The sequence below is a fragment of the Rhipicephalus sanguineus genome, chromosome 8 (assembly GCF_013339695.2).
Source record: "Rhipicephalus sanguineus isolate Rsan-2018 chromosome 8, BIME_Rsan_1.4, whole genome shotgun sequence".
Taxonomy (NCBI): Eukaryota; Metazoa; Arthropoda; class Arachnida; order Ixodida; family Ixodidae; genus Rhipicephalus; species Rhipicephalus sanguineus.
The window spans coordinates 17,366,350-17,379,856 of record NC_051183.1 but is presented as its reverse complement, the minus strand read 5'-3'; the positions used below and the strand labels follow the sequence as shown (position 1 = coordinate 17,379,856).

At 49.1% G+C, this 13,507-nt stretch overlaps 1 protein-coding gene across 1 annotated transcript in view; it reads right to left on the bottom strand.

Annotated features, from left to right (window-relative positions):
- The window catches only part of LOC119401480 (myosin-VIIa), a 109,149-nt gene that overhangs the window by 24,042 nt on the left and 71,600 nt on the right, over window positions 1-13,507 (bottom strand). Inside the window, exons 15-24 of the mRNA XM_037668318.2 lie at window positions 13,070-13,228; window positions 11,173-11,284; window positions 9,929-10,035; window positions 9,122-9,306; window positions 5,914-6,154; window positions 5,113-5,325; window positions 3,220-3,308; window positions 2,548-2,836; window positions 1,778-2,002; window positions 495-629 (exon numbers count right to left, since the gene is read on the bottom strand). Of these exons, the coding sequence (XP_037524246.1) occupies window positions 495-629; window positions 1,778-2,002; window positions 2,548-2,836; window positions 3,220-3,308; window positions 5,113-5,325; window positions 5,914-6,154; window positions 9,122-9,306; window positions 9,929-10,035; window positions 11,173-11,284; window positions 13,070-13,228 (1,755 nt within the window). The remainder of the gene's footprint in view (window positions 1-494; window positions 630-1,777; window positions 2,003-2,547; window positions 2,837-3,219; window positions 3,309-5,112; window positions 5,326-5,913; window positions 6,155-9,121; window positions 9,307-9,928; window positions 10,036-11,172; window positions 11,285-13,069; window positions 13,229-13,507) is intronic.

Sequence of the window (13,507 nt, the reverse complement as noted above, 5' to 3'; positions counted from 1 at the left end):
TGACTAGGGCGGCTAGATGTTTTCACGCGACAGCGTTACAGCGCACGCCTGAAGAAGAACGTGTCTATGTCAAAATTAGAAAGGAATGCAGTTTTTTACAGATTTATTTCCCGAGAAACTTCGTTAAATCGGGTTTAGAGGCATGATAGCACCGTTAATTCGAGTTGATGACAACATTGAACCCTATGGGTACCTGCCGGGGAATAGAAATTCCTCCGTTAGATCGGGAAATTCGTCAAATTGGGTTTCGTTAGACCCAGTAGCAACTGTATAACTATAGCAGTCATGAAGTCAGATGTCAGCGAAGTTAAAGTTACTGCACTACGTTAAGTCAGTTGCAATATGATGAATCGACATACATCACACAGAAGATTTTCGTATAGGCAGTCACTTTGCATTTCGCGACAAATGCGTCTGCAAGCCCCGACACTTGGAGTTCGAGTCAAATGTACAAAGTTTCTGTGAGAAGCAATGCACGGTGACCGTGTACTCACGTTTATCTCAAGAGTCGACGGCGGCATCTTCCGATTGGTGGCATTCGCCGTGCTCAAGTTTTCGAGGCAGTACTGAGCGTAGGCAGCGATCTCGGAGTCTTCCATAACGCTCTTCTTCAGGTAGGAATAGAGATACTGAAATATAAAAAAAACAAAACAAAAAATAGAACGTCTTATTTCAGCACTCCTCCAGGCTGTGAACACATTAACCGCGAAATCGCGAGTCAACACGGTATTCAAATTTGACAGTATCAGTCGTTGAGGCATTGTATTCGGAGAAAGCAACCAGGGCCCGTCGTCGTAAAACTAAATGCTGTTGTATACCTTTGCGTAAATTGTGAGGTCTCTTGTGTTTTCTTCAACATGATTGTGAGTTGGGCTATACAGAAATATTAATAACTACGCTTTGAAGAAGGTGACATGGAATATCTTAGAAAACCAAACACACACACACACACACACACACACACACACACACACACACACACACACACACACACACACACACACACACACACGCACACGCACACACACACACACACACCAGGCCCGTAGCCAGGCGGGGGGGGCGCACCCCCCCCCCCCGAAATTTGTACGATACATGGTGTTTTACCGAAAATAAATAATGAAAATAGGCGTTTTTCTCAAATAGTCAAGCTTTCAGCAAGTGCCCCCCCCCCCCACCCGAAAAAAATTCCTGGCTACGGGCCTGACACACACACACACACCAGGCCCGTAGCCAGGCGGGGGGGCGCACCCCCCCCCCCCCGAAATTTGTACGATACATGGTGTTTTACCGAAAATAAATAATGAAAATAGGCGTTTTTCTCAAATAGTCAAGCTTTCAGCAAGTGCCCCCCCCCCCCGAAAAAAATTCCTGGCTACGGGCCTGACACACACACACACACGCACACGCACACACACACACACACACGCGCGCGCGCGCGCGCGGCCCGCCATTTTACCGTGATGACAATTTCCAGTCCTCGCAACAAAACAGGCATTGTTTTAAGGCCAACGCGTCCAGCCAACGACCGAAATCACAGTCGCAGCAACAAAAAATGGTACTTTAGTTTGTTGTTCTGTAAAAAACTGCGCGAAAAACGTGGACAAAGGGAGAAACGGACGACACAAGCGCATTGTTTGTTACGACACAAGCGCAGTTTGTTACGGCGACAAGCTGTGGGTTTTAATGAACGTAAATATTTGCCGTCTACTTGGCTGTGTAGGGAGACGTCTTCGTGCCTTGCTCCCGCGCATCGCAGTCGTGCAGGGGAGCTCACCTTGGAGAATGCCTTCGAGGGCCTGAAGGAGACCACGCTGAGCGCGATGAGCAACCAGGCCCGAACGGTGGCCTCGTGACTCGGGTTGTTGGTCGACTGGCGCACCAGCTGCACCAGGATCTCGTCGCGAAGCTCTTCGCGCTCGATGCCGTAGCCGATTATGGTCTGGATTGTGTGCACATCGCCCTCGGGCTTCCCATCGGCACGCAGGTACTTGGACAGATCCTGTAATCGATTAAGGACAAAACTTTATACCTCAAGGACTATAACTAAGGATGCAGGAAGCAACACATGTGTAAATAGACAGATGTTATTTCTCATTTTCTTTCCCTAGTAACGAATCTTGATTTGAATCACGGGCGGATGTCACGACCTTATTCGGAACATCACGGCGACGGCGAATACTGCTTGCAGCTTCTCTATAATGGCTATACCAGTAAGACAGACGATGGCAACGTAATCGAAAAAAAAAAGAAAGCCGAGGACACGGACGCCGACGTCCACTACAGCCCGCTGCAGTAAAATTGAAACCATTATGTTTTACTGACTATATCGGTGCACTCATTTTACTTATTTGATTGGCGCACACAACAGCTTTGCAACATGCATTTAGGGTGACAAGATGGTGCCACCAACGCTCCATAATTCTGGCAGTCTACACCACTAAGAGGCTGGAAGCGGCAGTATACAATTAAGAACTACCGCGCAACACCCTATACTTTGCGCAGCGAGCAGTGGGAATAATGGGGGGGGGGGCTGTAAATGCGTACCTTGAATATGGAACAGGCGATGGCCACGTTCTCCGGGTCGTAGAGGTGCAGGTGCGACGTCGGGATGGCGCTGTTTCGGCTGTAGGTGACCATCTCGTACTTGGGCAGCACCTCGCCGGACGACTTGCGGCGGCGGGACAGCGTGCGTATCACCGGGCCGCCGCCGAAGTCGCGCAGGTGGGCGTTGAAGTGCCGCTCGGCGAACTCGATCATGTCGTGGTGCTCCGTGTCGGCCTCCCCGTCCGCTTCCTCCATGGCGATCAGCTGCTTCTCCACGCGCTGGCGACGCCTGAAGCGAGATCAATGACGTCACATAGGTCGTGACCCGGTGTACCACGTCCCCTGGCTACGCCTCTGTATCTACCTACCTATCTGTCCATCCATCTATACCCACGAATCTATCTATCTATCTATCTATCTATCTATCTATCTATCTATCTATCTATCTATCTATCTATCTATCTATCTATCTATCTATCTATCTATCTATCTATCTATCTATCTATCTATCTATCTATCTATCTATCTATCTATCTATCTATCTATCTATCTATCTATCTATCTATCTATCTATCTATCTATCTATCTATCTATCTATCTATCTATCTATCTATCTATCTATCTATCTATCTATCTATCTATCTATCTATCTATCTATCTATCTAAACGCACCTGAGCTCTCTGTCGGCGTCATCGGCATCCACGTGGTTCGTCAATCGTCTCCTATCGTTGTTCGGATGTCTTAGCCGGACGGGAGGTTCCTGAAATAAAAAAGGAGCACGATCGACACTTCTTTGCCTTCATTTTAAGTAAGCTCAACTGAATAATAATTGTCAAGATACGTGCGAGACTCTGGACTGTCACAAGGCAAACCAACTTTCGAGATCTGGACTGCTGTCGGCATAATAAACGTTGGCTGCGGCTTAGCTCGGCTGGGTCCGGTTATGCGAGCGAAAGCTTGTTACACTCGATTATGCTTGTTTACCCTCGTAGCCGAAACACAATTTGGCACCGAACGATACGGCTAGTCGAACGTGCCATACTGCAAGCACTCAGTACCGTCGTTCCGTCAGTTTCCTAAGCCGTCGCCGAAGTCGAACGCGAGGCGTCCATTGCCACCCCTAAAGCTCGTCGCTGTCGCCTTTCTGCATCCTTCTCCCGACGTTTAGCTGGCCGAAGTTCCCGTTCATCACTCGTTTCAGCCTGCCACTTTGCGCGCTGGTACTCGTTTCCGCTTTAACTCATTAGCAAGCCGAGCGACATGCGCAGGATGGTCCAACGCAGCTTGCCGCTTTCGCCGCTGGGACCGCGCAGACAACTTCCGCATAGATGGACCAGCGTCCTCGCTCCCTCCTTCCACCGCACAGCCACGGCATGGCCACGGCACAACGGCTGAACTGAAGGAACTGAAGCACTCGCCCCACTCGCCCGCTGACCCGACGTGGAAGGGAGAGCGGCGAGTCACGTGGTTAATCACGTGGACACGGCTGGCGAGCCAGCGTTTGTCATCCTAGCAGCGGTCGGCGCAGCGGCGGCGGCGGACGCGGCTAGTCACGCGGTATGCGTTCTTCGCTTCAAGGACAAGCCACCATAGGCAAGCGAAGATACACGGCCCAACTCGCTCGGCTAGGCCAGTAAAGCTTTCGCTTTAAAAAACTGTCGTTGTTGTGCAGGTGTCGGTGTACTTCTAAATCCTTCGCTGAATGCAACTCCACTACCGTCAAATCCGAGAAAGTGCGTAGCACGAGCAACCCAGCGATTCCCTCAGCGCTTCCCACCGCCTCGGCGATCGCACGCTTGCCGAGGCAGTGGCTCCCTCTCTTGCGCAGCGCGGATATCAACCGCATGTTTTAGAAGCATTCTTCGCGAGTTTAGGTAAATTATTGCGATAAATTCTTGGTTTCTTCTGTAGTTATTATTTTAGACCCTGTAAGTATATTTTGCACTGGTTTTGAGGATTGTTAGCGTTGTTTTAAGCCTGTATTGACCACTGCGTGACCATGCGACGTGAGACGGTGGACGAAAAGCTGGCCCCTAAAGTGCTACGCACTTAAAAGGCCCAGGACATAGCTCTGTGCTGTGCCTCTTCATGGTATGTCCCACTGTTCAGAAAAGGTGACACGGTCCCTTACGCAGTTGCTTAAGACGACTTGAAGGCGAAAACCATCATCTTTTTTTTCGTCAGTCGATTGTATGGATACCCCTCCCCGAAAGCTTTCTGCGCCCGACGTGGTTTTACATTGCCTCAGGAATCAGACGCATTGGAACGTTTCTGCACCTAACATGATTCTGCACTGCCTCAGGAATCGGCCCACCTTTGACCAAGCGACGATGTCGTGTGATGACCTCATCACGTGACGTCACAGTTACGTCTTGATGGCGTCAGAAAGTTTGTCGTTCTGTGACGTCAAATGGTGACGTCACCGCATCATGATCTTTTGCGTCACTCGTGTTGACACCGCCGCCTCACCAACGGCCACTTTTCGCGTTTGATGAGGCATCTAACGCTTTCGCCATAATAATTCTGACTGTTCTGACAGTGCAATTTCCTCGGCTACGACTGACCTCTGGAGGAAGCGTTGTGCAGGGACCATTGAGTTCCTTGGGTACACTCGGTGACTGGGGAAGGCTAGGAGGTCTTCGTTCCTGGACGAAGCTGGGCGATGGCGGAGGTGGGGGCGAAGGAGACACTATGGGACTGGGAGTGACGGCAACGTCGCCTTGCTGCTGCAGGTCGCCAGTCGAGACCGACAGGTCGGTGGATGCCAGTGAGCAAGCCTGCGAAGTCCCAAGCAGTTAAGCAAGCATACATAGGCACGTACATGGCAGAAAAGTTGCATTGTCAGAGCATGTGAGGCTTCTCGCGTTGCCATAACTAGCGAGCGTATGCAAAAACTTAGAATAACAACGGTATTTTTTGAAAAGTTCATTTTCTTTAGTCTTGCAGCAATAGGTTGGTTTTTGGAAAGGAGAAGTCGAATTTGGAGCCGAAACTTCATGACCAGTACGTCATTGCGATGTCACAGATTTCGAAGCACGTTTTCACATTTCGGGCATATTGTGGACCAGTAAATCGTATCAAAACTAGCTCATTTCTATCTTTAACTCTTTTTTGCTATAATGTAGTCCTTTAACCGCATACACGAACTGGCCCTAGCAAACACCATCAAAATTCATGACGCCACGGCCGCGAGCTGGCGCGAGAACTTCCAAAATGGCGTCGCCACTTGTCCTTCCATATGTGAGCCTCTCATGCTTATTAAGTCTGGTAACGTTGATTATCTTGGAAGACTGGTATTTTAAAAGGTATACAACATTCATTCTCTCAACTTTGTCTTTAATGAACAAAGTACGCGTACTGCGTACCTCGTGCGCCTCGGCCTCCTGGAGGATGTTGTCGACCTCCTGCGAGATGCCCGTGATGTACTCCTGCGCCTGCGCATGCGGATCGTGCACCTCGCTGAGAAAGGAAAACATCTCGTCCAGGTCGACGCACTCGGACTGCTGCTGGTGGTGATGACGGGGCTGAGACGACGAGTCGTTCCCACGCCGCAGCATGTTCTTCTCCACCAGGTTGGAGATGGCGGCCAGCTCTTCCTGGGCGGCGCTGCAGGATGGCGTCACGGATCCCCGAGGCACCGTTTTAGCTCAAGTTTTCGAACGAACGCAAAGACGGAGGAAGGAAACGGAACTACAGGAGAGAAGGCATTACGTCACGTTGCCGCAGCCTTCGCAAAAATACTATTCCTGAAGCCAACCCCCTTCACATTTTCCCTCTGTGAAACAAATTTAAGGCAGAGCAAAGTCGGGTTGCTGTGCACATAATGCGTGAGCGTGATCGAATCGAGATTAAGTGAGCACAATACATTGCTATTATAACAATGGATAGACGACATGAGCCAGCACTTACGGTCATTCAGCCAACATTAGTCATAATTTAGCCAACATTAGCAATCACTGAGCTATATGTAGCCAACACTGGACAACACTAACCAGAGCTAAGCAGTGTTGGTACTATGCAAATAAATATGGTAGGGCCACGACACCGGTCACCCCGCTCTTCACAAATTGCGGAGGCGGGAACGGTTACGCTAAGATATGCTCCCACACAAACAACTGACCTTGGGCTCGGCGGACACGACGGAGATGCTTTTCTGGACATTTAGTCGAGTTCCGCTACATTGGAAAATTGTACAACGGCGGCGTTTCGAGCCAATCAGAGATGGTAGCAGCCTTGGGTGGTATTCTGGGGTGCTATCCTGGACATAGTCAAATTCCGCCGTCGGTCGACTCCGATTGGCCCAGAGGAGTGCTACGGCCTCTGTGATTGGCTTAAAATGCCTCCATCACAAAACTTTTCAATATAGTGGAATCAGTTTCCTGAATAGCACCTGCCAAATTCCACCATATTGTCGAAATTTAGTAATGACGCCACTTTAAGCCATTCAGAGGGCGTAGCAGCCCTCTTGGCCAATCGGAGTTGACCAATGGCGGAATCTGACAATGCCCAGAATGCCACCCCTTATATGCAGCCGGTCGCAGTTGACAAGATGGCGAATCCAACAACATGGCGGCCTACAACGCGGCGATAGAAGACGCTAAACGTGAACGAGCGATGGGACGATCGACTCTCTTGACATTCATTGCGCAACGCTCCTTCCTAGTTCGTTCCTTCATCCGTGGAAACAAACGCGGCAGAGCGTAGAGGAAAAGTCAAAATGACTACAGCAAGGAAAAGGTATGTCGGGAACAACAGCGAATTCTACAGGGCATGGCATGCTCAAGGCAAGACTTGGAGGGGGGGGGGGGGGGAATGAAGCATAACGGCATAGTGGCTAGACGAATCGTCACTATATATCGCTACTGGCGTCCTGTAACTGCGCACTGCGCAAACGCCATTGCGTGTGCCGCGGTACTGGACACTCTAAAGCTCTCTATTGTGGAGCTCCCACATACAGCTTCACAGTATATTCGTATCTTTTAGCAAGAAGCGGGAGACAGGGTATATGCACTGCTACATGCACGTGGGTGTGGCAAATAAACTACTATACGCTGTGGGTGTGGTATTTTAGCGCATGCAGGCACGTGCTGTACATCCGAACATGTTCCCGCCTACTTACCCGTATTCCTGCCTCGTTTGCACACTATTGACAAAGAGATAACACACAAGAAGCTCGTGAAAACACTCATTAGACAGCCTGCACGTATAGCATGAGGCTTTCTTATGTGCATGATGCTATTGATTCTAGCAAAGTGTCCAACGACTGAATCGATTCGAGGATCATCCCAAGATACGTGGCTGTGAAATTAGGTTTTGCTGCATTCGTGACAAAATATAGTAGATGCAGTTACAACAACGCAGATAATTGATAAGTTATTTATCGGCTAGTTCGAGAACTTGGAGCTTGCTCTCCTAGCATCTCTTCTCAGCGGAGCAAGCAAGAAACAGAATTACGTCACAAATACGTCACAAGCCGTCTCTAAGCAACTGAATTCCGCATACTTAAACATTGTTCCATTTAGACATGTGCAAAACAAAGTTCCTGACAAAATCTACAGGTGCACCGAAGTCCTCGATGACGGTGACTGTACTAATGCAACACAGACTCACATATTGTTATATGCATATAAAAAGAAAAAACACATTGAAACTTCGTCATACTCATTGTCAGCCTATTTTATATCCACTCCTAGACGAAAGCCCTCTCCAGTGTCCACCATCTTAAACCATCTCCCAGTGTCCATCATGTCCAATCATAAGCCACCAATGGCCATGTTTTAGCTAGCATGAGCCAACAGTTAGTCATCATTAGAAAGTGCTAACCAGTGCTGGTAGCGTGTGTGTAAATACGGTACTCGAATTCGAAAGCAACATCTCGTGGAGATAACTGTGATCGTCGGGGACGGAAGCCCGTTACATAACGTGGGTTACATAACACAATGTCTACCCAGGTGAAAATGTGCAACTGGTAATGAACTAGAACTGGTCCCAACCGATCCCAACTTATCCCAGCCTGGGATTAACTGGTTCCGTCTGGTTTCCAAGTGGTTTCTGGTGGGTTGAATTGGGACCAGGTGGGAGCCTCACCGGTACCAAAAAGGACTACTGGAACCAACTGATCCCAGTTGGTTCCAGTAGAGCCCTATTAGAGCACCAGGTGGTCTGTTATTGGTTTCAGTTGGAAACAAACTGGGGCTAATTACAGACCACCTAGGTTCCAATTTGTACGTGGATAACCAATGTGATCCTTAGGTTATCCACGTACCAATTATTCATGGTATGATGCCTATGTGGTCCCAGTAGGGACCCGACCATTTGATACCCATTCGGTCCTAGTAGGGGTCCGACTGGGACCACATGGGTATCAAATGGTCCCAGTTGGGGACTAACTGGGACCACATGGACTCACTGGGACGCACATGGGCATCAAATTGTCTCACTTGGGAACTAGCTGGGGGGACCTCGTGGGCGTCAAATGGTTCTAATTGGGGACTAACTGCGACGACACGACATAAAAAGGTCCCTATTGGGGCTAACCAGGGTCACATATGGGTCTCAAAAGGAAATGCTCACCGCATCAAGTCCTCGGCGGAAGCGAGTTGTGCCTCGTCCTCGGCTAGCTGTGCCTCGGCCCTCTCGGCCTCGATGCGACGTCTCTCGAGTTCCTGCTCCTCGCGACGTCGTATCTCGGCCTCGACGCGTCGCATCTCGCGCAGCGCCGCCGCCACCTCGCGCGCGAACATGCCCCGCACGTACGCCTGCGTCAGACCACAGTGAACGACCATCAGGATTCGAGAAGGTTCTTCGACTAACTCGAAATGTGCCAGGCAAGACATCCATGAAATGTACACAACAAAACGATTAAAACAGTATCGCTGTGCTTTAGTAACAGGACTAAGATTATATGCAGGCTTCGTGATGAAATGTGTACCCTTCTGCAGGCTTACGATATTTGGGGACAGTGAAACGCTCTCTCCTAAGAATTCCCGAGCAACTGGACAGACATTGCAGAAAGACAGAAGGCGCCTGGCTGTATGACAATGCTTTAGTTGCAAATGTTGCCTATTGTGCACCTGTATGTCTATTCGTGAAAATGCGAATTTAGGATACCTCAATCACGTCTTACGTTTCATTAAGTGAGACGACACTAAAATATCGAACTTATGAGAGGGCGCACTAAACCATTCTCCCTCAATTATTTAGAAGCGACTGTGCAGGCACTGCACAAGAAGACAAAAGTCCATTATTTCTTGATTAACGCTTAGAACTAGGAAAGTCGAGCATCATGCATTGGATGGCACGTAGCCGTTTGTCAGTGGAATGTGAAATCGAGATTAGTGATTTCTTACGTTTGAATCGAGTAACGGAAGCGAGACAAACCTGGATGGTTATGGCTGCTCGCCGCATTTGTAGGAAGTGGATCATTTGGCGGTGACCTCTGAAGTGCTGCTGGATGCGGATGGCCGCTGTTCTTTGTTGAAGGAATGCTGCAGCACCGAAAGAAACAATGCAACTTGCCTTATCCTGCAGACTAAAACTCGGCGGTTGTAAAATTTCCCGAAGAAAGCGAGCGGGGTAAATCCGGCCTTTCTGACGCCACGTGAATGCACACTTAGTGTTCTTAGAATGTGTCAGGCGTAACAGGGCCATATGTGCACAGCGGTTCACTGATAAAGGGAACATCGAGTGCACGCGTTTCTATTACCCTACACTCTTAAAAAAATTAGCGAGTAAAAAGGGTTTCTTCTTGTCCTCAAACAATAGTCGTCATTTATCTTGTCTGCCATTCCTTGCATTATCGCCGCGCGCCCGGCACTCCCAGGTCACTATCTGCAAGAGTGTCATCAGCGTGACATAGCATTCTTGATAGGAAAATGGCCATCGCCGAGTTTTCAAGAAAGGAAACGCAATCAAGCCAGATGGCGATTATTGCTGTGAAACAAAAATACGTCCTTTTTACTCTATCTTCTTTAAGAGTGTACAGTGTACACGTATACACTACAGTGTACAGTGTACACGTATACACTGTACTGTACTGTACCGCACTGTATACGTGTACAGTGTACACGTATACAGTGCGGCACCTACGCGCTCTGCTGTTTCGCATTTCCTTTCAAGCGGTCGTACCCCGGATGGAAATACAAAACCACTAGAGTCATCCATGATACAACCAAGGACCACTCTAGCATCTTTTTATTGCCACCAAGGTCAGAGCGCGATAAGAAACAGCGCGCCGCGATGTTCGCGTTTCTTTCCGTACCCTCTGTGCATTACAGATAGATACACAAGCGTACGATGATGACTCCTTGATGACTCATGGAGTAAGGAGGATTGAACAGAAACTCGACGACACACAAGAACAACAATGATGAGTTCGCGCGAAACTTACGACGCGTTAAGCTCTTCAATGGGTTTCGATGGTTCTGATCCACTGAAAACACTCAATAAAACTACGGAAATCGTCTGCTCGTCGATTCAGGTTTCAAAAAGCGTTGCCTGATTTGCGAAACAGGTTAAGTAGGACTGCCGATCATGTTTTGAATCTGCAATTATCTCGTCTTAATCGCGCGAAACAGCGCAAGAAGTTCAAGCAATTACGCATGCGCACTGTGTCACTTGCTCACCTCTCCGTAGCCGCCAGCCGCGCCAGGTCTTCTGCACGACGGTGGCCATTTGTCGAAGTAGTTTTCGCCTCGATTCTTCGAGGGGGTCGAATACGGACGTTCTGAGAAACACCTGTCGGGAATTACAACAAGGTACTCAGGTTGAAACGGAACAAGATGGCAATGCGCAAGAGGCCACTAGACCTTGAGGGTGCTACTAGAGAAAGAAGTTTGACGGATGTGTGAACACGCAGCGGTCGCTTTCAAACATGCGCGCCGCGAGAAAAGTATAATTAGAAAGATGTGACGTCACTACACTCGATTACAACCGAAGGAAAAAACGTGGGCTTAGCCCACTGAACTGCGGCGCGCCTGCCAATCAAATGACCCGCCACGGTGGTCTAGTGGTTATGGTGCTCGACTGCTGACCCGCAGGTCGCGGGATCGAATCCCGACCGCGGCGGCCGCATTTTCGATGGAGGCGAAAATGCTTGAGGCCCGTGTGCTTATATTTAGGTGCGCGTTGAAGAACCCCAGGTGGTCGAAATTTCCGGAGTCCTCCACTACGGCGTCTCTCATAATCATATCGTGGTTTTGGGACGTTAAACCTCAACAATTATTATTATTACCCTTCAGCTGTGAAAGACAGTCGTACAAGCTGGCTTCCGCTCGAACCGTAAGCACTACTTCTCGGCGGATGTAAATACTATACGCATATTAATAATTAAAGGTTCATCGTTATTGCATAAAGCATTACGTTTGACTGAGCAGCGATGTTTCCGACCTAAAGCCAGCGACACAAACGCGTGTCTGTATGAAACAGTCAACTATCTCAAACACTAGAGAAGGGTTTGACGTCACGAAAATACGAAAATGAGTAAGCGTTATTGGACTGAGCAGTTATGCAAGTTCTCTCTGTAGGAGGGGCAGCGATGGCTGTGGGCGGAGTTGAGATTTTTCTTAGGTTGTAGCCAAGTACAGACCTTGACGGTGCTACAAGACAACAACGTTTGGCAGATGCGTGAACACGCAGCGGTCGATTTCAAGGATGGTTTTACAGCGCACCGCGACCGTGAGAAAAGTACCATTAAGAAGATGTGATCCTGCTGCAGTTGTAGCTTTTTTTACTTGCTTCGGTAAAATGCTCAATATCCACATGGCGTGACGTCTTATATGGTGTCAAGGAGGGCCAACACCAACAACCGCCGTTCCCCCACCATCGCGTCTCAAAGCTGCTCCCGGTTTTATGGGTTTTATTGCGAGCGGGCCGCACCTCTTGAAACACGAAACTCTATATAAGGGGTCTCAAACACGCGGCAAGCGGACCTCTCGCTTGCGGCCCGTCCGCACATGACTGTCTTCGTCCCATAAAGCATATTTTTCTTAAAAGGTATGTCCACGAACTACACAGACATGACTTGTCTGAAGCATTTCTTTCGTGAGCCACCCGATTCAATCCCCATGAGTTAACACAGGACTGCCGAACAAAAAGTCTATACAATAAGCGTCCAGATTTCACTCCTTCTGGATACCAGTATCGACATGCTTGTCGAAACCTGACCCCAAATCCCTATGTTATGAGATATGGGAAAGCCTTTTCAAATGGCAACGTTAGCTGACGCTTAGTTCAAGCTACCCTCCCTACCCCACCCCAACCTTGTTCACTGCCCCGGCCCTTGTGGAAAACTACGTTTCGTGACTGCGGCCCGCTAGCTGAGGTGAGTTTGAGACCCCTGCTCTAGAAAGAAGCTAAGACGTGAAACCAGAGGTAAAGAAAAAACAATCGGCCTCTAGAACGATCAGACACATTCATAATAAATTCTAGCACTCATTCTTCATGACCTGCGCAACGCGCCGTTGATCAAAGTGGGTCACGCGCAAGGATCGCTTTGACAGTTTTGAGGGCGCGCCCACGTACCTTGGTCTTCCCGATCTGCCACTCCATTTTGGGCATGCTCAGCTTCTCGAGGATTAAGCGACAGGCCTTGAGGGGTTCCGCCGGGAGCGTGCCCATATGCCTGACCAGGCATCGGTACCTCCGGAGGAAGTCGTCGATCGTGCTGTGGATCGGGTAACCCTGGACAGGACAATCGCCACAGGACGGGGAGGCACTAAGAGGCTTATAAAAGGTTAGGAGAGGACGGTATCGTGGAAGACTAAGCCCAATTAGCGAGAGGAGTACGCGTTTCTGTACTAAATTGACCAGCACGTTTCATTACACAAAGCTGAAGAGGCCTAGGCCTTAAAGTAACGACTGAAGGCCTGACTGAAGGTCTCACTGAAGAGGCCTAAAAGTAAGAAGCGAAGGAATGAAGAATGAAGGAAGGATAGGCAGTCACGCTAGCTAGGCTTTGTT